We start from the raw sequence: 23,767 nt of genomic DNA on the forward strand, positions 1-23,767 counted from the left end.
TTAACAGGAAGTTAGCTTGCTAGTTTCCATCTAAACATTTCATACCATGTTCTGACTGAGAGATTTTTTAAACTAATTAAAACGTACAGCTCTGCTACCACTTCCAACATAAATGAAGACAGAAAACTGGCGTTTGCAGGGTTACTGACTTACGGACTACCTGGTATATAATGTTGTGCTACGTGATTGCTAGCGACACAGCTTTGTTAGCATAACATTAGCACAGTGAAGCTGGAGGATGAACGCCAGCTTCACTTTTTTCCACTTGATAAAAGTTAACGTGAGGGACAAATGCAATCGCATAGCGATGACCTCTGCTCCTGGTTTTGGGGTTTTATATTTTGCTTTATTCGTCTTGTGATTTGTATTTAAACAGTCGTTTTTGGTCATCTTGTTTCTTCAATTTCTGCATTAATACTTCAGTTCCCATTTTATGGCTTCCTCTTAATTTTGCTTTTGTTACTTTTCCAATCAGCGTAAACGAGGAGGAATGGTGAGTCCTTGCACTGCTTTGCTTGTTTTCATTTGACTGAACTAACTTCATTAGAGTTATTTGATATTGTATTTTGCACTATCCTACTGTATATTACTGTAATAGTAGTATTCTTATTGTATATATGGTATATCTTATTCCTCTGTCTCTCTTGCTGCATTGAGTATGTGTATGACTAAAGAATTTCCCTCGGGATAAATAAAGTTCTTCTTATCTTATCCTTAAGATTTGTACAACAAAGTATTTTCAGTTTTAAGCTGGAAGAATGGGGTTTTGCACAACTTATCATGTTAATGCAAGGAAAAAAGGGCACGTAGCGCATCGGTGATGTGTTCACTAATAGAACTAAAATGTGTGTTACCTTAAAATGAGCAAATCCTTTGTCACAAAGTTGTATATGAATACTGCTCATTGTATACATTCAGTCATTTTAAAGTCTATCAAAAACATGTTTCTGTGCTTGGAAAGTCAAATCCTGACAATATTAATGAGACGTTTCTAAAATTCTTCTACACAGATGGTCTGAATTTGTGAAGCGAGTGGTATCGCATTTATCAAAGTCGGCTCCTCGTTGTTTTTTCTAAGCCACGATTAGGCTCATTGAGAGCAGGCATGTGCATGCAGACAGTGTTTGTTTTTACATCTGGTGGGTAACGTCCCTCCCTATATTTTTGGAACAGTACCTCTGAAGCTTGATTTAGATTTCTGCAGGAAATTTACGTTCTAACTTCAGATGTAACACCTCTTAACACTAAACCGGTCCATCATGCTGTTGTTTCCAGTTACAGCGTATATTTCCTGCTGAAGCATATTTCAGGCATAAGACAGAAACATTACAAAAATATACACCTGCAGGCCACTCTATTGTCTTTATTTGACTAAATGCACTAAATTGCTGCCACAAGCTTTTGAACACATGTACCTAATAAAGTGGCTGGTGAGTGTCCTCAGTCCCAGCTCGGATACAGATGTGTCGGTGTGTCTTTGTTCCCTGCAGTAGTGCCCTCTCCAGCTCAGTCATCATCCACATACCCCAGGACACTGTCCGAGCCAAAGAGATCATCGCCTACGTCAACACGCTGAAGACTCAGGTCAGCTATTACGCAGAGAGGCTGTCTCAAGCTGCCAAAGACCAATCGGCCAGCGGACTGGAGTGGACGCTCGCCAGTCTGGTTGACAAGGTACTAAAAGTGTTTGACGTTACGTGGGGACGCTTCATATTTCATTCATACCCTCTTCCTTTCAGACCCGTCAGCTGGTGGCAGTGTGCGGCTGCAAGCTGCTAGCTTCAGCTATTTAGGCCCTGAACGCAGTACGAGTACATCGCAACCAAAGCTTCTCCTTCCGCTGAGTCTGAACAAGTAGTGCTCCGCAATGACCAGGATACGCTGAGAGCAAAGTACAGCGGTCACAACAGCCAGTCGTCACTGCACGTGGACTGGCACGAAGAGGAGTGGGTGAGTTGATCAGCAGTTATTGGCTGTTTTCTGATTCCAGATTTTTTATTTCTTTAGCATGACAACAGACAAGCTTAGTTTCTTGGCACACATTGTGGATACAGCTTGATATCTTAACTACACTCTGAACTCTGTTTGTCTTTTCTTGTTGCTTCTTCTTCTTCTTGAGTCATCCCTCTCATGTTGATTTCCAGCTCAGGTCACTCCTTACTTTTAAGAAGTTGGAGGATTCGTGAGCAGATTTTTCCTTCACCATATCAGCCGACTTTATTCTATGAGAAAATACTCTTAAATGACTCGTCTTTAAAAAGTGTTCAGTGTTTTATGTCTGGTCTGTGTGTCATCTTTGTCTTTACAATGTTGCAGCAATACTTTAGTAATGATATGATATGATATGATATGATATGATATACCTTTATTAGTCCCACAAGGGGAAATTTAAATGTTGGTTTAGTGTAAGCTCAGCTTTTTAACTAATGTAAGAAGTGTTATGACTGACTCGTTTTTAATACCTAAATCTGGCCTCAGTGCACAAACCTAAATGAATCGGTACATATGAAAGCGCCCAAGTCACGAGCTGTGTTCAAGGACATGGATAAAACAAAAAGGTTCAAATTTGTGCCCAAAAACCCCACAAATCAGTGTCACTGTTTTAAAATCTGCTGCGAGACCGCTCTAAATGTCAGCTTTTTCTTTACGTAAAGACTGGGGTCTGTAACATATCAGCTCGTTTCTTATTTATTAAAGAACATGCCTGACACCAGGCTTTTGAGTTAACGGCTCCATTCGATCTCTGCAAGTATTTTTAAGTATTTTTAGGTTCTTTCCAGCAGGATTTGTGGCTAGTTCTGGAGCTTGACCCTAAAAGATTTCAGTGTGTCGGTGCTTCTGCTTTCCCTGTTGTCCTTCTCTTCCGTCTTTATTTCTGTTTCTGTCAAATTTAAAAACAACTGCACTCTGAAATACACACTCTTTGCAAGATGTTGTCTAAACTAGTGGTTGGAAGGCATATTTGTGTTTGGTCTCTGATGGTTTATTTACACTTTTTGCAGGCCACGCCCACGGACTACAGCGCCATGATGAGCAACAAAGCCAAGAAGTCTATTGACTTCCTTCTGATGCAGGACACCGCCCCGACGATAGCCACGGACGTGTCACTGCAGTACCGCCTCGACATCGTCTTCTGCCAAACGGTCACCTACACATATTTTAATTATTGTATGTCTGAGCTGATGCGTTTATCCTGGAGTGACTCAGAGTGAAGGAGAAGGCCAAGAAGAAGTGTAAATATCATAGAAGCAAGGAGTTCAGAGCTCTACGACTTAGTGTCTTTATGGTATTTATGTGTGTAATGGAGACCAGGGGTTCCATTACCCTTACTTGTATTTTTATTAATTGACTGACTGATTTGTATTTAAAAACCGTAATGAAGAAAAACACACACTGGTTGATTGTGATTCTTTATTAGGCTTTTTGGGTTGTTATTTAAGTGACTCGTTAAAGGTGAAGAGACAGGGGGACTGGCCATCCTACCTGTGTCAGGAAAAGAACCTGTGTTAGAGCTGTTCACATTTAATCATTTGTCTGTAACCTAAATTAGTTGTATATGTAAAAAGAGAAGTGTTAACAGTACTCACTTTGTAAAGAGTAAAAGCAGCTCAATCACCTGCTTATGAGCTCCTGGAGAAAACCAATGTGCCAGGCTAGGGGAGTGTGTGTTGGAGTGATTTTGTTAAAAGTTGTCATTATTGTGCTTGGACCTTGTCTTGAACTGTATGTTCAGATATTTTCTGTTCCTCCCCCACATGTAGGATGTTGGGGATGTTACTAGCTATAGTTTTCAACTGCAGGCACAATCTATGTAAGATTCTGGTTTCCTTATTTGGTAAGGAATGTTCACTTCCTGCCCTTTATGGGCTCACCATGTAAATGGTGGACTGTTAGAGAGGTTAAGCCATATACGAGGTTGAGGGGAGATGACCCTTTTATGACTAGAGATGCGGTTAAAACGTTTGTAAGCAGGAAGTCACGTATACAGACACACATACACTCTCTCTCACTCACACACACACACACACACACACACACACACACACACACACACACACACACACACACACACAGTGCCTTAGCTTTTACCACACAACATATGGGGTTTACAATGGGCGGTTGTGTAACTGTTTTCATTCAATAAAAGGCTGCGAGTGGAGGCTGGAGTTGGAGTTGTCTGAGTTTGGGTGTAGAGCTTGCAACTCTGAGAATCCGACCAGGCTTCCCCTGCACAAGTAAAAACCAATCGAACTCTGATTGTCTTACTTTGTTCTGAGTCAGCGAGGGCTGAAACCTAACTGTGGTTAAGGTGTTTTAATGCAGCGGTCCCCAACCGCCGGGCCACGGACCGTCGTTTGGTCGAGAGATGAGGCTCGGGTGTGAAATGTATGGTTTTCAGAGTTTTTATCGTTTTTTATCGTTATTTTGTTATCGTTTTTATCGTTAACTCTGTTTTCCTGGGTCTTTCACGTGTGTTATGAATAAATCTTCTTTTTTTCCGGTATCGGTACTAGTTTTATTTTGTTGTATTTATCTGTGACACCTTAAAGGCCGGTCCGTGAAAATATTGTCGGGCATAAACCGGTCCGTGGCGCAAAAAAGGTTGGGGACCGCTGTTTTAATGTATATAGAAGAGACTGAAGTTTATATGTTATGGAGTTATTTATAGGACTTGTTACAAATCTTCATATGTCTATGATGTGTTATATCAGCCCGTTCTCACTCCCGAGGCGTAACATGTCGACGTTTTGTCACGTCCCGCGGCGTTCCTGAGGAACGTGAAAGGAGACCTTCGGCGTTCTTATGGTACGCGGCGGGCTATGGCTGGAATCCAGTTCAATGACGCTCCCGCGGTAATAGACGTTCCAGCCCTGTATTCCAGCCCTAAACCTAACCTTATCCCTAGCCCTGACCATAACCTTATTCCTGACCTTAACCAGGACTTTAATGATGTTAAATAGCGTGTTTCTAAGCGATTTGAAGAAAAAGAGCAAACATGTGTAGATTCAGTCCAGACAGTTCTCATATTTCCTCTTTTTTCCGAGGTCGTCGTTCAGGAATGTGGTGGGTAGCCAAAAACGTAATATGGTGACGATTTGTCACCTAGCGTAAAATGTTACGCTTTGGGAGTGAGAACGTGTTGGTTATATTGTAGTGGTTTTCTTATGGGGAGGGTTTTGTTTCCCTTTGGTTTGCTGACCCCCAGACTTGGTCTATTCCAGATGCTCACCTGAATCAGGTAGAGTATAACAGGAAGCCATTTGCTTTTCAGAAGGGTTGGATTCTTTGCTGTATCACCATGTGTTCTCATTAATAAAGTACATTTTACTCCAGTCTCGTGCTATTTTAGTGGAAGTGACCCATGACCGTCGGCCAAAACTGACAATATGACTATTAAAAGTCTGAGTAATACTGTAATTTTCTGCTGCTCATTCCTGTGCAATATCCCATCTGACCTCCCGTCATATTTCTTTTCAAGATTTTCTTATTTAATCACTAGTGTACATATATTTATAGATACATATATATATATATTTAGTCATCTTTTCTCTTTTACCACGTCTCTCTAATATTTTGCTCTTTACTATTTTTCTATTTTTTATTTTATTTTATTATATTTTATTATATTTTCTTCTACTGTACCATGCTGCTGAGTGACTGCTGCTCGTCAAACACATTTCATTGCAATGTTGACCCTGTGCTAACTTGCATATGACAAATAAAACTGAAAACTGATAAAACTGAAAACAGTAAAGGCAAAGGGAACACATCAAGTAAGGATTTCACACTCCCACTCACAACGGCACTTTCAAAGCATAAAGCCAAATGCTTCAAAATTTCATTTTGAGGCATTTTAAAAATGAATGTGTTTGAGTTTCATTGCTCCAAAGTAATGTTTTCATATAAGCAAGATAACAACCAGTTTGCAACCATGTAAGTACAGTCCTCTATTGTGAACAGACGTGTTGGCAATCTGTCTGCGTTTATAAATTAGACAACAGTTATTTGCAGATCTTCATCAATCTGCCTGAGAGTGATTGCAGTCGGTCAGGTTGCCTCCAAGGAGGCAGTTTATTATTTTCCTTTCCTAGTTGGACAGATGGCTGTTGTTTTGTTTTTACTGTAGTGTGCTGGGCCATTAATGGCTCAGGGGCTGCAGCGTATCCGCGCCAACACCTAAGGCCAACGTGGAATCACCGGTCAGACTAACATAAAGAAAGAATCTGTTAAATTACACATTTGTATTCATTAAGTCACAGACAATGAAAACAAGCAGAAATCAAGATGTAATATTTTTATAATTTTATTGATGTTAAATTAAAGTTCCAGCATAGTTATGTTATCAGTGCAAGTCACTTCAATCTGTATAGCACCAAAGGAAACAATGGTGTTTTCAAGGTGCTTCACACTGTAAGGTAACAACTTACAGTATTAAAAAGAAAACCCCAAAAGAACAAACCCCTCTGAGCAAGCACGAGGCGACAGTGGGAAGGAAAAACTCCCTTTTAAGAGGAAGAAACCTTCGACAGAACCAGGCTCAGGGCGGGGTGGCCATCTGCCGCGACCATTCCTGGGGATTTCAAAAATGACTTGATCTGATCTAAATGTAAAACTAGCTCATTTAAAGTGTCCAGTGAGTTTTAGAAAATATTTTGCTGTTGATATCACGATGTCACTATAAAGTGGAAACTTTGTTTCTTCCCTTACACCTCCCAAAAAATGCACGCACCGATGAGAAGCACTTAGATATGCAACTTGGTTCTGGGAATATCTTTCTTTTGAAAGTTTTAACAATATCTTCATCAAGATCTTGGAAGTTTAATTGCCAGAATGTCACCATAACCGCTGCATGCTTCCATCTTTTACAGAGGGATTTGAAAACCCTCTCGCTGAGTTTCTTGAACTTCTCTGGTGGGATTTTGTCGTATCCGGCCCTGATTTCAGTCCAGATTTTCATGGTAAGCCGGTTGGAGATAGCTTCAGCACTTTCAATGCTGAAGACTGTGCCTGATTTTTTTGCAACCTGGGAAATCAGTCCTTCCACAAAGATTTCCACTGAAAATCTGCATCTTTCTTTCTTTTCATATGATTCCAGTCTATCAGTAACTGTTACTGCCAACAGGTGTTCTTGGAATACTGAAGTAGTTATGATATTAAATATTGGTTGTTCCATTAAATTCATTGAATCCTCCTCCCCACTCCTCCCCATTTCCAATGATATTAGTGACAATTTATGTAATTTGTCACAAATATCAGTGAAAATCGCATTAGCAATGCAGTCAAAATAATTCTGCACTTTTCGGTCTAAATGCAAATCCATCCCCTTGAATTTGTCCAAGAGTAGATCCAACAAACGTTTTTGGTGAGAATGAGGGCACTTTAAAAGTTTACCAAGCTTTGAAAGCACAGCCTGAATTAATGTCTCTAACCATCTTTCAAAGTCTAAGGTTTTTTCAGGTGGCTCACAGTCTACAGAAGATCTGTGATGCTGTATCTTTTTATATGACTCCGTTTGACTTACGTTTGTTAACGGTGGGATGCTGGCTTCATGTTCAACACAGGATTTCTGCTGCTGGGGATCTGGAATTGGATTGTTTTCTGCTTTTGCAGCACTGTGTTGGTCAGCATTTTGACAGCTTTCTTCTGTGTTAGCTGTTTCTTGGCTGTTAGCATCTATATTCTGTGCTGTATCAAACTCCTGCTCAGCAGAATCGTCCAAAAATTTCACACGTGACAAAACCGTTTTGCCAGTAGTGGTGTGGACAGAACAGTTTTCATGTACAGGGGAGTTCTGGGAAGACCTCAGCGGTGATACTGCTAGTGACTGTTCACACAGGTCCATTACGTCCTCTACAAAACCTACAAGCCGCTTAGCGGTGACGCAATCCGGATAGCCTGAGGTAAGCGCTTCCAACTGCTTGATCGAAAAACTACTGACCAAGTTATCCAAGAGGGATACCAAAGCATATACTGTAGAATTATCCCCATTGGTCTGAACTGTTTCATCATTTGTCATTGTGTTACAGTTCGAGCTTGCCATTTCACTTTTTTGTTTTTTATGTCTAAAATGTTGTTTTGTGTTAAACTCCGTGTTTGAACGTTTAAAGCGCTGCTGTCCCGCTGTGTGAATGCGTTTCAACTGAACAGCCAGGTCTATATATAAGGTCGGTTTAAGGTTTCTTTGTAACGTCAGGTGACGTTACAAAGAAACGTCACCAGTCAAAGGACTGGCCCGGCTCGTCATAACGAAAGGGGCGGGACAAATCTGTTGCTTAGCAACTGAAAAAAAAGGCACACCGCGCTGAATGCTACATCCGGCCTGCGACGGTACACCGCCTCCGCACCACCGTTTAAACATGAAGTGTGGATGTTAGAAGATCCCAAATATGGTGAGCTACTGGGAAATTACTCACGTTTTTGTTCTTGAGAGTGAGCGATAATAAGCGACATTTTATTGAGAAATTACAGTAGTCTGTCTACAAAAACTACAAAAATGACCTAAATAAGACAGAAGTACACATTCATTTTTATCGTTTTGTCAACAACAGGGCGCATGAGGTTTGTTCAGTATTTGTTGTGTCTACAAGGCTCAGGCGCCCCCATGAAGTGTCTTATTTGTATAGTTGAAAGCATTATAAAGGAACGCAAAACTAAATTACATATAATTATAATTCTTGGCACTTTCTGGTGTGTGTGAGTTAGTGTTTCTCTTTTATGATTTGTGGGTCCAGCATCAAATTCAGAATCCTTCCCATCACACATGAGGTCTTGAATAATCATCTTATTTTAAAGACCTCGTAGTTTGATAGTTTGCTCTCAGACTGTGGGCTTCCTTGTGGTTTTTAGGATATTTAGAAGTAGAAGGGGATCATCCTTCTGTGGAACCAGCTCCCAGTTTGAATGCAGGAGACGGACACTATCTCTACTTTTAAGATTAAGTTTCAAAGTTACCTTTTTGCCAACGCATATAGCTAGGGCTGAATCAGGTGACCATGAATCCTCCCTTAGTTACCCTGGGACTACCCTGCTGGGGGATTCCCACCATGTGTTTATACACCTCTCTGCATTCAATAATTAGTTCTTGTTCATCTCTGGCTCTCGTCCACAGTGTGTCTTTTGTCCCCTTTTTCGTCTCCTCATCCCCAAAGGGTCGCAGCGGGCCGCCCCTCCCTGACCGTGGTTCTGCCAGAGGGTGCTTCCTGTTAAAAGTGAGTTGTTCCTTCCCACTGTATTGAGGTTTTTTCTTTTTAATTGTAGACTTTCTACCTTACAATCTATACCACCTCGAGGAGACTGTTGTTGTGATTCAGCTCTGCATAAATACAATTAAATCGAATTAAGTGGGTTCAGCTGTTTTGTGAAATAAATGTGAGTGACATGGTAAGTAATAGCCTGCATGTAACTCATGGTAAGAAGAGCAATATCGCCCCCTCCTGGTTCAACCTTTTTTTCTTTGCAGTAATCTTTCCAATAATAATACATATGCACTAACCTCATGCTTGCTGTTAACAATAGCCTAAAGACACAAAATCAAGTTTAGTTTTTTCCTTAAGTTTATGTTTTTTTTATATGGTTGGCATTTATTTTGTTTCTTTTTAATAATTATATTGATTCTATTGATTGTTTGCCAAGCACTGAGGTCTCTGCTTAGACTGTGCTACTGGGATCACTGATTTAAAAATGAGGCAAAAGCACCAAAGTTGTGCTCAAAAATAGTACAGTGAGCTACAAGCTGTTGCTGTAGTAATTCTAACACACTTATTGTTTTTAAATACATACATGTTTAGTTCTTTTAAACCTAATTATATATTTTTTTTTGCAAAAGTGTCACCTAAACACCCAAATATACGTAATTCAAAACTTACTTTAATTATTACCCATTTGGCTGGTAACATGGACCCAGTCTGATGGATAGTTACTGAACAGATAGTCTTTTCTTTAAAGGCTGCATTCAGAGCAAATCATTGTAAAAACAAGACAAGTCAATAAAAAACAAGTAATAACTATAATACTAAACTACAATAGAGAGAAAATCCAGTAAATATAATTATATTATGTAAAAAATATACAAATATTTACCTCTAATTTAAAAAGACATTACAAGGGTACTAGTTTCATTTTAATCTAAACATAATCTAAATTGACACTAAATCAGTTTAAATATTACAGCTGAAGGTGATTTTAATAAATGTACTGCTGCTTGACTTTGTTTTACTACTGCAGTATAATTTATCATGTACAAAAGCTCCAAATGTTGTTTCTCTGACTTAATGTTCTGATGACGTTTGTGTTACTTTGCAGGAAATAGTCAGGACCCAGATGAACCTGTGCTGGAATTCAGTGTGGGTGAGTAATATGAGCATTTATGAAGGCTGTCCATGACCTGTAATTAAATTTAGCGTCATTAGTGCCACTCATTGCAAGTGACAGTGCACATGCTTTCAGCATGGAGTCTGCTCTTATGGTAGCAAAATAAATTCAGAAAATCTCCATCAAAAAGCAGCTCAGCAGCAGAAATATATATGGTCAGCTGGTTGTGAGTTAATGAGCATGTGAAATCAGTGTGAACATTTTGAAACAACAACTCTCCAACCTCGTAATTGTAAGACTGCCTGTGCAGCCACAGGAGCCTTCAGAGAGTCTTCCTGCTTGTCTCTTGGGTTGATTTGCTCGTGTTTTCTCACCCAGTCAATGACTGTAAAAGGGCTGGACTAATTGGAGGCAGGTGTAATTGATTGCACTGATATGCTAGTCTACTTATAGCCCACATTACAAACACTGCTGTGTTATTTTGTCTCTCAGTGCAGGTATGTAATGTGACAAAACCTCTAATGATCTGATATGTTTGGGATGGATGGGCTGTGAATTATATAGTGAATTGTCTTATTTTGTCGCTCTGTGCAGGCTTTCTACTTACAGGGTGGTGGGTCTCAGAGGACAATTGCTACCCCTGTTGAAGTGAACAACGTGTGGAGTGCAACTGGCTTTGTGGCATAGCTGGCTCTGGCCTTGGACTGTGTGTTTTTACTTTGTACCTAAATGGGACACTGGACTTTTAACTACTATTCATTGTGTTTATAAATAAAATTTTAGAATTTTATTGACTGTCATCTTTTTGCCCACGGTGGAGACGGTTGGTCAGACCTAGAATCTGTGTGTGTGTGTGTGTGTGTGTGTCTGTGTGTGTCATCAGCAGGGTTTTGCATAAAAGAGTGTGAGCAGGTCAAAAGGTCAATTCATTTATTGTAGTTTTATGGCAGCACCCTCTAGTGGCCTTGAAGCAAACAGTCTCCTAACTAAGCCATGGCATCTCTGGTCTCTCCTACTTTTGTGTGCTCTGCTGGAGGAGCAGCATTGGATCTAGTGATACTGAGTAAGCTGATTAGGACAGGCCTGGAGAAATGTGGTTTGCATGAAGTATCAGGAAAAAACAACCTTGTATTGTAAAATAATAATACACGAATAATAAATACTTTTCATGACATTCAGATTTCTGGACTCACGAGTTCATAGAACATTAATGTTACGAAACATTGAGAAGTCTTAAAACTACATTGTATACTTATTATTTATTTACTTTAATCAGATTTGACTGGTATTTTTAAACATTAAGTTTTTGTTCCTTCAACTATTGTATTTAAGCTTATGACTCACTCACAGTATGTTTATATAACTGCCTAAAAAACGGTGAGGATGTGGCCGCAGTGGCTGAGAAGCAAGAACTTTGCTTTGTCTTTTTTTTTTTTTTTTTTTTTTTAATTGGGAAGCATAAATGAACATACCAGAAAACCCTGCACGAAGGAGCCATATTTGTTTTTTGTGTGTGCATAAGATGAAGCTTTAGTATTATTACACATATGATAAGGATGTTAGCATGCAACACACAAACTCAAGTGGTGTTGCCAAGATAGTTGCTGACTGGCAAGAAACTTCTAGAAGAAATCTGGTGACAGTCCAAAGCACAAATTAGATATTCACTGAGATATTCAACATCTCTTTATCTCAGTCGGTGATCCCCACATGCTTCAAAGAGTCCATCATTGTTCCTGTCCCGAAGAAACCCCACCCTGCTTCTCTCAATGACTATCGCCCTGTAGCCCTCACCTCAGTAGTGATGAAGTGCTTTGAACGCCTGGTCAGAGACTTCATCATTTCTTCACTACCAGACACACTGGACCCACTACAGTTCGCTTACCGTCCAAATCGTTCCACAGACGATGCCATCTCTCATCTCCTCCACACATCACTCACTCACTTGGACACTAGAAGGGGGAATTATGTTAAAATGCTCTTCATAGACTACAGCTCTGCATTTAACACCATAATTCCCTCCACACTCACCACCAAGCTGGAGCATCTGGGACTCAGCTCATCTATGTGTCAGTGGATCTCCAACTTCCTAACTGGCAGACCACAGGCAGTAAGGATGGGCGGACATGTCTCAGCCTCCACCACTCTCAGCACTGGAGCCCCCCAGGGGTGTGTTCTGAGCCCCCTGCTGTACTCTTTGTACACATATGACTGTGTGGCCACTACCAGCTCCACCACCATCATCAAGTTTGCTGACGACACCGTCGTGGTGGGCCTGATCTCTGATAACAACGAGACGGCCTACCTGAAGGAGATTAGGAATCTGGAGAACTGGTGCCAGAGGAACAACCTCCTTCTAAACGTCAGTAAGACAAAGGAGCTGATAGTGGACTTCAGCACTAAGCAGGAGAGGAACTACCAGACCCCCGTCATCAACGAGTGCCCAGTGGAGAGAGTGGACAGCTTCAAATACCTCGGAGTTCACATCACGCAGGACCTGTCATGGTCCTGTCACATCAACACCGTGGTGAAAAAGGCCCGACAGCGTCTCTACCACCTCAGACGCTTGAGAGACTTCCAACTGCCCTCCAAGGTGCTCAGGAACTTTTACTCGTGCACCATAGAGAGCATCCTGGCGGGAAACATCTTAACCTGGTTCGGGAACAGCACCATGCAGGACAGATGAGCTCTACAGAGGGTTGTGCGGTCAGCTGAGCGCACCATCCGCTCCGAGCTCCCTGACCTGCACTCAATCTACAGCAGGCGGTGCTGGACCAAGGCCAGGAAGATGGTGAAGGACCTCAGCCATCCCAACAACAGACTGTTCTCTCTGTTGAGGTCAGGAAAGCGATTCCGCTCCCTGAAGACCAACACAGAGAGACTGAGGAGGAGCTTCTTCCCGCAGGCGATACGGTCTCTCAATCACACCACCACACAGTACTGACCCACACATGTGGTTCTTACACACACACTGGACTTTCTGGACTTTGGTTTTGCACAACACTGGTCACTATATTCTTCATTTCCGGTTAATACTTGTACAGCTGCTGTTATTGTGTATATATTTATTTATATTTAGATTTCTTCATACATTCTTATATAGTTCTATATTGTGTATTGTGTATTTTGTTGTACAGTTATTTTATTTTCAACTTTAATTTATATACACTCAACAAAAATATAAACGCAACACCTTTGTTACTGCTCCCATTCCCCATGGGATGGACGTAGAGACCTAAAATTCATTCCAGATACACAATATAACCATCCCTCCCAAACAGTGGTCACAAATCAGTCCAAATGTGTGGTAGTGGGCACATCTGCTATATTGAGATAATCCACCCCACCTCGCAGGTGTGCCACATCAGGATGCTGATCTGACATCATGAGTAGTGCACAGGTGTACCTCAGACTGCCCACAACAAAAGGCCACCCTGGAATGTGCAGTTTTTTGCGCTATTGGGGGTCTGGGGACCCAGAACCGGTCAGTATCTGGTGTGACCACCATTTGCCTCATGCAGTGCAACACATCGTCGCATGGAGTCTATCAGATTGTCAATTGTGGCCTGTGGAATGTTGGTCCACTCCACTTCAATGGCTGTGCGAGGTTGTTGGATATTCGTGGGAACTGGTACACGCTGTCGTATACGCCGGTCAAGCACATCCCGAACATGCTCAATGGGTGACATGTCCGGTGAGTATGCTGGCCATGCAAGAACTGGGACATTCTCAGCTGCCATCTGCCCTGAACAATGTGAACCATGATTCATCCGTGAAGCGCACACCTCTCCAACGTGCCAGACGCCATCGAATGTGAGCATTTGCCCACACAAGTCTGCTACGGCGACGAGCTGGAGTCAGGTCAAGACCCCGATGAGGACGACGGGCATGCAGTTGAGCGTCCCTGAGACGGTTTCTGACAGTTTGTGCAGAAATTGTTTGGTTGTGCAAACCAATTGTTCCAGCAGCTGTCTGGGTGGCTGGTCTCAGACGATCTTGGAGGTGAACCTGCTGGATGTGGAGGTCCTGGGCTGGTGTGGTTACACGAGGTCTGCGGTTGTGAGGCCGGTTGGATGTGCTGCCATATTCTCTGAAACGCCTGTGGAGACGGCTTATGGTTGAGAAATGAACATTCAATGCACGGGCGACAGATCTGGTTGACATTCCTGCTGTCAGCATGCCAATTGCACGCTCCCTCATTGCTTGTGGCATCTGTGGCATTTTGCTGTGAGACAAAACTGCACATTCCAGGGTGGCCTTTTGTTGTGGGCAGTCTGAGGTACACCTGTGCACTACTCATGATGTCAGATCAGCATCCTGATGTGGCACACCTGTGAGGTGGGATGGATTATCTCAATATAGCAGATGTGCCCACTACCACACATTTGGACTGATTTGTGACCACTGTTTGGGAGGGATGGTTATATTGTGTATCTGGAATGAATTTTAGGTCTCTACGTCCATCCCATGGGGAATAGGAGCAAAAACAAAAGTGTTGCGTTTATATTTTTGTTCAGTGTATGAAGACGTGGATTCTCCTTTTCACATGTTAGCATGTTGTTTGGCCAGCTGTGGCTTACATTACCACAGCTGTGATAAAATTATCAGGAGTACTTCTATGTCTATGAGGGGAAAGCTTTCCTTGTTTACATATAATATAATAATGATACAGATAATGAAAGTCAGACAAAGTGGATCATGTCTTTTACAAAGTGCATAAATAAATCAAGCAGATTTTTTTTCGGTTGTGGTTTCTGAGTTGTGAAATGTCTGCAGCTCCGGAGTGGACTGTATTTGATTTGTCACATTGAAAGAGGGCCAGAAAATTACATAATCAGTGAAGCCAAACACATGTCTCTTTCCTAATATGGGCAATGTCTTTAGTAAAACTCAGCTGTAAGCATGTCTCCAGGCTCTGAATTGAAGGATTTTAGCACACAATGTTATGTGTTTTCAAACTCACAAAATCATATTTTACGTTCTTGAAGCAATAACCACGTGAAACTGAAGTTTAAATACTTTTCTTCCCTACATCCTGTGTGCAAGAGTCAATTATAGCATCATTTGGAGAGTTATATTTCATTTAGCATGTTATCGCATATCTGAAGGGGACCTAAAATAAAGCACAGTTCAGTCAGAGGGTCTCTTATTGATTGAAATCAACTTTTCCTGCTTTTAGGAGATAACTGAAAGTATACATGAAAGTGCCTTATCTTTTATAACCACAGGTTTTTTTTTATAATGGGTGTTTGTGTAAACTGTGTGTCACAGAAATAAAAGGCTGCTGTGGCGTGATGGTTCTTCGTAGTGGTCTGACACCGAGGGCAGAGGGGCTGCTCTGAGATCCTTCCCTTGCTAGCATGTGAAAAACCGGTTGAGCTGTTCGTCTTGTTTCATTAACGGGAATAAGTCTCTAAAGCAGCGGGGCCTGTGGAAGCGCAGACCCAACACTTTCCAGTAGCATAAGATTTTTTGCCAAGAAGTGCGACAGCAAAGAACTGATTGTCCAAATATAAGTTTCCTTACTTTTTCTATGAAGTTTATATGTTTGTAAAAATAAAGTAAACCATCTGCTCTAAACAGGTTTACATAGACTCAAGATTCCTTTTATCATTTTCTTGAAAATGTGTTTTTGGGGTGTTTTGCAAAACTAACTTTCCTCAGTCACACACTTTTTTCCTTCAGTTAAAAAACTTGTAGATCTGGCATATTGATCGATCACAGGTTTGATAGCTTATCTCTGGACAGTCAGCTTAAAGAAGAATTTGCAAAGTTCATTGTATTTATTTAAGATCATTTTTGACAGCCACAGCTGTGACACATCAATGATTTTTATAAGATATTTATCACAGACTGACAGAACTACGAGAAACACCTTTTAGTTATCGTCCTTTTTAGTCGTCTGAAAAGTTCATATAAAAGCAGAGGTTTCTCTGTTTTAAAGACACAGAACATTTTTAAGACACAATCACACAAGTAGATATTTCAAGAAGACAGTGTAAACAAACATTTAGGGGCTGTGGTTTCACATGTTGCTCCACCTATCATGCGTTAGAGTCACCTTCCAGTAAGTTTCCAGGTCACTTACCCAGTATATGTACTCAGACTGGCACCAGTATGTTTGAGACTCATACAACCAGAAAACTGTCTCCTCTGTTTATTGTGTGAATTCACACTATTGAGATCCTGTTTCTCTTTAAACTTTATTCTACCTTATTCTAGTTGCTCCGACCTTTGCTGGTTAACTACTCCCTCCGTTTTCAGCCGATTTCCACCATTTAAACTTGAATCTGTTCTGCTCCCTGTGCTAATGCCAGCTATATCTTTTGGTGGTCATACCTTTCATACTTTTTGAGATATTACAGTTTTTGTCCGTTGCTTGAACACTACAAACCCATGCTTAGACTAAAGTAACACAACTTGAAGTTTTTGTTACCATACCTCAAACACATGTACCCCTACCTTAAACAAAAGCGCTGCTTTGCACCCTAGTTGCAACTAGAAAAAATTGCATTTCCTGCGAAAATGCTGTGTGGATGCCTTACGCTGAAGATTTCTGCTGAAAAAAGCAGAAAAAGTTGAAAAAACAAAAAACATTGCCCTGAGCGAGATTCGAACCTGGCCTTTCTGATCTATAGGCGGCGTCTCACCTTACTGGACCAAACTGATTCTTACAAAGAAGAGGTGGAGAGACTGACAATTCTGGTGAAATTAGCAGAAGCTGCTTAGTATTGTGCTAATAAGAGGTGAAAAGGCTAAACATTTAGCAGAAAAGAGGTGAATCAGAAGAAGTTCTGCTGAAAAGAGGTAAAGAAGCAAAAAGATGAGTTGAAAAGAGGTGTAGAAGTGCTTGCTGAAGATGGCTGTATGTGTAATGACACACTGGAGAGTGTCAAGAAAGCAGAGCGCATGCAAGCAGGGAACATGTGTAGCAACTGTCACAGGTAGGATTCGAAACTCTGCCCCCGGGTCTCACGGCAGCTGCCCTACCCTCTGAGCCAAATGAGTTCTGGTCTCAAGCAAATATATGATGAGAGAGAAAATGTGCACTGTGGAGCAGAAGCTCAAATTAGCAGAAAAGAGGTGAAGAGGAAGAACTTTGTTGTGAAATGAGGTAAAGAAACTGAAATTTGTGCTTAAAACAAGTGAAAAAGCTGAACTCTGAAATCCTGCTAAAACAGTAGTAGAGGCTGATATTTTTCAGCTACTCACTGAGCCAAACTGGTTCTCACGTAACTGAAAAAAGGTGGAAAAGCTTAAAATTCTAATGAAAACAGCAGAAGAGGCTAAGTGCACTGTGGAGCAGGAGCTCTAATTAGCAGAAAAGAGGTGAAGAGGAATAATTTCTGCTGAAAAGAGGTAAAGAAGCAAAAAGCCGAGTTGAAAAGAAGTGTAGAAGCAGAAGTGCTTGCTGAAGATGGCTGTATGTGTAATGACACACTGGAGAGTGTCAAGAAAGCAGAGCGCATGCAAGCAGTGAACATGTGTAGCAGCTGTCACAGGTAGGATTCGAACCTCTGCCACCGGGTCTCACGACAGATGCCCTACCCTCTGAGCCAAATGAGTTCTGGTCACAAGCAAAGATATGATGAGAGGGAAAATGTGCACTGTGGAGCAGCAGCTCAAATTAGCAGAAAAGAGGTGAAGAGGAAGAACTTTGTTGTGAAATGAGGTAAAGAAACTGAAATTTGTGCTTAAAACAAGTGAAAAAGCTGAACTCTGAAATCCTGCTAAAACAGCAGAAGAGGCTGATATTTTTCAGCTACTCATTGAGCCAAACTGGTTCTCACGTAACTGAAAAAAGGTGGAAAAGCTTAAAATTCTAATGAAAACAGCAGAAGAGGCTGAGTGCACTGTGGAACAGAAGCTCAAATTAGCAGAAAAGAGGTGAAAACAGCAGAAGAGGGTGAGATTTGTGCTGATAAGAGGTGAAACTGCGGAACCAATCAGAGGTACTGCTTCTGTCTGCTTCATCAGGCTGTGTACTTGTATGTATTTCTGCCATAGACTGTTAACCAGAATCTGAGGTCCATATTAGAAAAGCTGCTAAAATCATTAAACTTTGCAGAATTGTAATAAATTATCAATATGAATTACCGGTCTGTGATAGTGTATAAATTTGTAGTTAAAAAAAAAACATGTGGGCCAAGGTGGAATCGAACCCACGACCTCTGGTCTGAAGAGCGGTGTCATTACCAATCGCGCCACCTCTAAGGGGGCGGGCGCTTTGAAAAAAAGGGTGATGAGGAGTCAGAATTAGATCGCGGTGAGACGCGAAAAACGCCGTTTTTTGGAGTTACAAAACGTCGTGTAACTCAAAAACTAGGTGGGATAGAAGCATAATTCTTGCACTGGGTGAATCAGCGGACTTTGGTGTACTTTGACTGCGATTTACATAGCTCTTTGTATCTCCGTCGCGGAGATATGACGAGAGAAGAAACGGCTTCATTTTCGGAATTTGAAAAATGAGAGGAGGACAGATTTCCACCCCTCAAACAAGTCTAACTCATCTCAGAACGGTAATAGGTGAGAAAATAATTCTTGAATTGTGAGTGTCAGGAGTGTCTGAAGATATACAGGGACAAGCCTCATGTCTTAACTTTGCTTCGTTAAGGAGATATGACGATTTGAAAATGCCTTCAGTTTCAGTATTTCAGCTCTGAGTTTCACAACCTCCCCATAGACTTTGAATGGGGAGTTTTTAGACCATGTGTCACTTCGAGGCAAATTGTGAAAAAAACGTAACTCTCACAATAATTATAGTGACACTGTCTTAAAGCCAGCAAAAATACCTACGTTTTGATGTATAATTTGTGGAAGTTGAGTGGAAATTGAGCGAGTAGCAAGGAGTTGTTCAGACATGAAGAGAAAATTCAGAACGGACGAGTGTGCAGTGGGAGTTAATTGCATAGCAACCATAGCAACACATGTATTTTCTGAAAAATCACAAAGTTGTAACTGAAAACTTAAAGAGTCATTACATGAAAACGGTAACAGATATGAAAAAGCTGAATCACACAGGAATAGCCCAATCATCTGAGAACGTTTTAAAGTTTGAATGGAGTTTCTAGGTGAAAGTATGAGGAAGTAGTTAAGTTTCAAAGACAAGCAAGTTTTAGCAGAATTGTAGAAGTTTCCCATTCATTTCAATGGGACAAATTAAAGGAAAAAAGTGTAATATTTTAAAAAGTATAATAGTAATAAGTACCAAAAGATATAGCAGTCGAAAGCAGAAATAGCAGAACAGTTTAGAGTTTGAATGGTAAAAATCGGCTGAAAACTGAGGGAGTAGTTAAGCGGCAAAGAAACGGAGCAACTAGAATAATAAAGGATAAAGAATAAAGAGAAACAGGATCTCAATAGTGTGGATGCCTACGGCATCCACCCAATTATGCAACACACTTACTCCTTTATGCAACACACATGGTCCTGCATGCTACACTCTATTTCATACATAAGACACTTTGTTCACAAAATGAAATTTCAGGGTGCCATTTGGAAAACACATGTACCCAAAATACAAAACACATCGGGTAATTGCAACCACTCAAATACACACCTGAAGGCACTTACTTGTAAAACTGAACACCAATTAGCCAACTACAAAAAGCCCTCAGTTTAGCCAATTCAAGAACTTTGCAAGCATGGATGGAGGGAGAGCAAGAGGAGGAGGAGGAGGAGGTCGAGGTCGAAGAGGCCATGCACGGACCCATATTTCTGATGATATAAGAGCAACTTTGGTGGACCATGTCATCAACCATGGCCTGACTATGAGGGAAGCTGGGCAGAGAGTCCACCCACATCTAAGCCGCTTCACAGTGGCATCTGTAATAAGAACATTCCGACTAGAAAACAGGTCTGTCTTCACCTCTCTACCTTCTACTCCACTCAGATGGTTTTTATAGCACTGTTCTACAGTATATACCATTACCATATCAAGTGTACAGGGTATTGCAGGGTGCTAAGGCTCCTTTTGCAGCCAAAGTGGTAGTTTCTGTGAAACATAGCATGATTACTTATATTGAAGTACAGTGGATGACACAGTACATACAGTAAAGTACTGTAAGAAAAATAAGCAAAGCGATGACAATATGTGGTTGTATTTCTCTAGACTGACTCGAAGACCTTCTGGGGGAGGACGCCAACGCCTGTTCACACAACAGCAGGAACTTGCCGTTGTGGACCTAGTGAGGGCAGACAATGCCATCCGTCTCCACCAGCTACGAAAGCAAATACTTGCAGACAGGCAAGTGTTCAACAGCATAAACCATGTGAGCATCACCACCATCAGACGCATCTTGGGAAAACACAGCATCACCATGAAGCAGCTCTACAGAGTCCCATTTGAGAGGAACAGTGACAGGGTCAAAGGACTTTGAGCTGAATATGTACGGGTAAGTGTAACTGTCCTTTAAATGTACAATACAGTATTGGTGAAATCCAGTAGCAGCTGAATATGTACCATATCAGTACCACATGGATCCATTCTGAGAGCTACACAGGTACCTGTGTGATGGGGTTCTGTATGTGTAGCACTGTAGTACAGTAATATGTTCTCTTGGCCATGGATGGAGCTGCACAGCCTCATGAATTCATTTTCATTGATGAAGCTGGATTCGACCTGTGCAAAACAAGACGACGGGGTCGTAATGTCATTGGTCAAAGGCAATTGTGCACGTCCCAGGGCAGCGCAGGGGAAATGTCACATTGTGTGCCGCCATAAGCCTTCGAGGGCTTCTGCATCATCATGCAAAACTAGGTCCATACAACAGCCAACATATACTCACATTTCTAGATGCTCTCCATAACATAGTTGTACAGAACAGACCAGATCAGCCCAGGTTTGTTTCCATCAGGCTGCTCTGGTCCAGGCCTGGTTCTCCAACCACAACCAACTTGAAGTGGTATACTTGCCCCTTACTCACCATTTTTAAACCCTATACAGGAATTTTTTTCGGCTTGGAGATGGCGTGTATATGACCGCCAACCACATGCCCGCATGCCTCTTCTGCAGGCAATGGAACAGGCCTGCGGCGACATTCAGGTGACAGCAATCCATGGATGGTTTCGACATGCAAGAGGATATTTTCCCCGGTGCCTAGCGAGAGAAGACATTGCTTGCGATGTCGATGAGGTCCTGTGGCCAGACGCCAACAGACGGCGGGATCCATGAGCCCACGTATGCACAATTGTCATGATTTTTTGTGTTTACAGTATGGTGTTTTTTCTATTACTGTATTATGGTGTTTTTTGTTTTTTTTGCTTTCTCTGAATTCATGGTAAATGGCCTGCATTTGTATAGCGCTTTACTCAGTCCCTAAAGACCCCAAAGTGCTTTACACTACATTCAGTCATTCACCCATTCTCATGGTACTGCAATGTACAATACTGAGTAGGCCTATTTGTTGTTTTGGTTGTTTGAAAATGTGTCTCCTGAAAATATGCCTTCTGAATAAACAATGAAAGACTGCAGTGTTTTATATAAAGTAGAATAGTGTGCTCCCCCTGATCTGTAAGTGTTTGCATATGATGCAAGTATGTGTCATTTTGTCAACAGTTACATTTTGACAAAGGAATGTTAGGTTTTGACAGCAGAGTTTAGGTTTTGAGAGTTTCAATTTGGCACAGATGTGAATGGTATATTTCCCAGTGTTGTGTCGTGTGTACCCAGAGGTTGCCCTTTGTTACAAATTAAAGTCTACAAATCAATGACATCACACTGGCCTATGTTTATTCAGTCTATGATTACATGTCAGTGAGATCTTGGAGCTGCCAGCATGCAAAGCTGCAGCTTTAGAATTTAGGCTCTAATCCTTTTTTCCACCATTTTTTTTATTTTTCTTCTTCCTTTGTTTCTCAGACATGTATGTTTTTTTTTTTTCTCCCATCATTTCCTCTTATTGTCCCTTTACATACTCTTTGCCTCGCTCCAGTCTACTGCCAGAGTTTCAGTATTTTATTCACTTAATAGCAGGACAGAATCCCACGTGACTGTGGCCTTGTGTTATACCCTCTCTGCTGCAGTGATGCTGCAGACAAACACAAACATCGTGATCAGACATTTAAGAAAAGCCTCTTACAGATGAAGGTCTGTGTCTCTTGACCTAAACACATAATCAAGTTAAATCTAATTTATGTTCATCAGTGCCCCTCACACTGTAACTTAAAGTAATACATTTGTTACTGGTTAATTACAGAAGCACGTTTGTGAGCATAAAGATGTAAGCCTTGGACCATCGGGATGAAATGTGGTTGGGAAACTTAACAAGCATTGATAAAGCTTCATCAGTAGTTCGAACAATGCCTCAAAACCTTCGCTCACCACAGGTGGTTAGCAGACTGTGGTTGTACCATGCAGCCTAATAACATGCAGTAAATTGCAGGTTAAAGCAGTCTGCTTACACATTGTTAAACGAGGGAAGGGAACTAATGTGGCTGTCACATGACCCTTTTGTCCCATTTCATCCCAGCATTTGATTAAATTGCTGCTCACTACTTAAAACTGATCACATAAAACTATTTTTCTTCATCTTTTAATGATTACCAAAGTCTGTGAATCCCCAAATTGTTCAGTTGTTCTTTTTGCTCCCTATGAGGTCACTTTTACCATGTGACAAAAACAACACCCCACTGTACACACTTGAGCCACCAGCAACTTTATAAATCCCCAATAAAAAGCTGACAGGTTGCAATGATGTTCCAAATAACTTATTAAGAAAACAACTAAATACACAGAAAATATTATGAAAACTGGTTTATTTTATATCTCCTAGTTTGAAGTGAAGCAATAAAAACATGTATAAAACATCACAAACTGTAATATTATACAAATGCTTACGTCCTGCTGATGCAATGGAGACATCTTCCAGTGACAGTCTTCATCCGTGTGAGTGTGAGGAGGCTCCTAAACCCACCGACACAGAAGTGCATGTTCACAACTCCCTCTGTGCAGGTGGGGTCAGGGCCCTCCTCACCCTGGGTGAAGAGGGGTGGTGCTGTGGCCAGTCAGGTATGAAGTGCTGAGAGTGGATCTTTGGTCCTCTGTGCAGCTCTGTCCACTCTCAGCTGCCCTGCAAAGCAATAACACGAGAAAGACGTCATTTTAACACAAAACAGCATTTCCATTGTTGGTAGCTGCAGCATGTTGTTAAAATGCAATTTTAAACTCAACATATACACACAATAACTATAACTAAACTTAAACCTACAGTACTGTAGGACGATGATTTACACCAGCTATTGGAAGGATTTAGTCTTCAAGACAGTTTGTAGCCAATGTGAGGTGATAACTTACATAGCTGGAACACAGCACCACTCTCCAGTTTGTCATTTGGTCATCCATCCTTCTCATCGGGTTGGGGTAAGGCTGTCTTCTGGGTGGAGTATCTCTCTGTGTTAGCTCCGTCCTGGGCGTTGAGTGTCTGAAGTGCTGAATGCTGGGAGAGGACAAGTGTAA

General features: G+C 41.3%; 1 protein-coding gene, 1 long non-coding RNA gene and 1 pseudogene across 2 annotated transcripts; all 3 read left to right on the top strand.

The window, feature by feature from the left end:
• Positions 1–1,061: 1,061 nt before the first annotated feature.
• LOC146652625 (inositol polyphosphate-4-phosphatase type I A-like) lies at positions 1,062–6,019 on the top strand. The gene is made up of 3 exons (XM_085383024.1): positions 1,062–1,674; positions 1,740–1,950; positions 3,003–6,019. Exons 1-2 carry the CDS (start codon positions 1,462–1,464, stop codon positions 1,791–1,793), a joined length of 267 nt encoding a protein of 88 aa, XP_085239150.1. The 5' UTR covers positions 1,062–1,461; the 3' UTR covers positions 1,794–1,950; positions 3,003–6,019.
• A 1,960-nt stretch (positions 6,020–7,979) lies between these two features.
• Positions 7,980–11,427, top strand: LOC146652626 (uncharacterized). Its single transcript, XR_014907620.1, has 4 exons — positions 7,980–8,390; positions 9,110–9,209; positions 10,303–10,347; positions 10,906–11,427. It is a non-coding gene; the product is annotated as an uncharacterized LOC146652626 (long non-coding RNA).
• Positions 11,428–20,296: 8,869 nt separating this feature from the next.
• On the top strand, positions 20,297–21,211 carry LOC146652627 (uncharacterized; annotated as a pseudogene).
• Positions 21,212–23,767: the final 2,556 nt, after the last annotated feature.

This window comes from Rhamphochromis longiceps, linkage group LG15, assembly GCF_057381845.1.
Source record: "Rhamphochromis longiceps isolate RC_006_pf linkage group LG15, R_longiceps_female_GT1.1, whole genome shotgun sequence".
Taxonomy (NCBI): domain Eukaryota; kingdom Metazoa; phylum Chordata; class Actinopteri; order Cichliformes; family Cichlidae; genus Rhamphochromis; species Rhamphochromis longiceps.

Excerpts from the sequence above, each read along its gene's own strand:
- LOC146652625 (XM_085383024.1), top strand. The coding sequence starts at position 1,462 with ATGTGTCGGTGTGTCTTTGTTCCCTGCAGTAGTGCCCTCTCCAGCTCA. Across the intron at positions 1,675-1,739 it reads TCGCCAGTCTGGTTGACAAG|ACCCGTCAGCTGGTGGCAGT; the intron begins GTACTAAAAGTG and ends TCTTCCTTTCAG.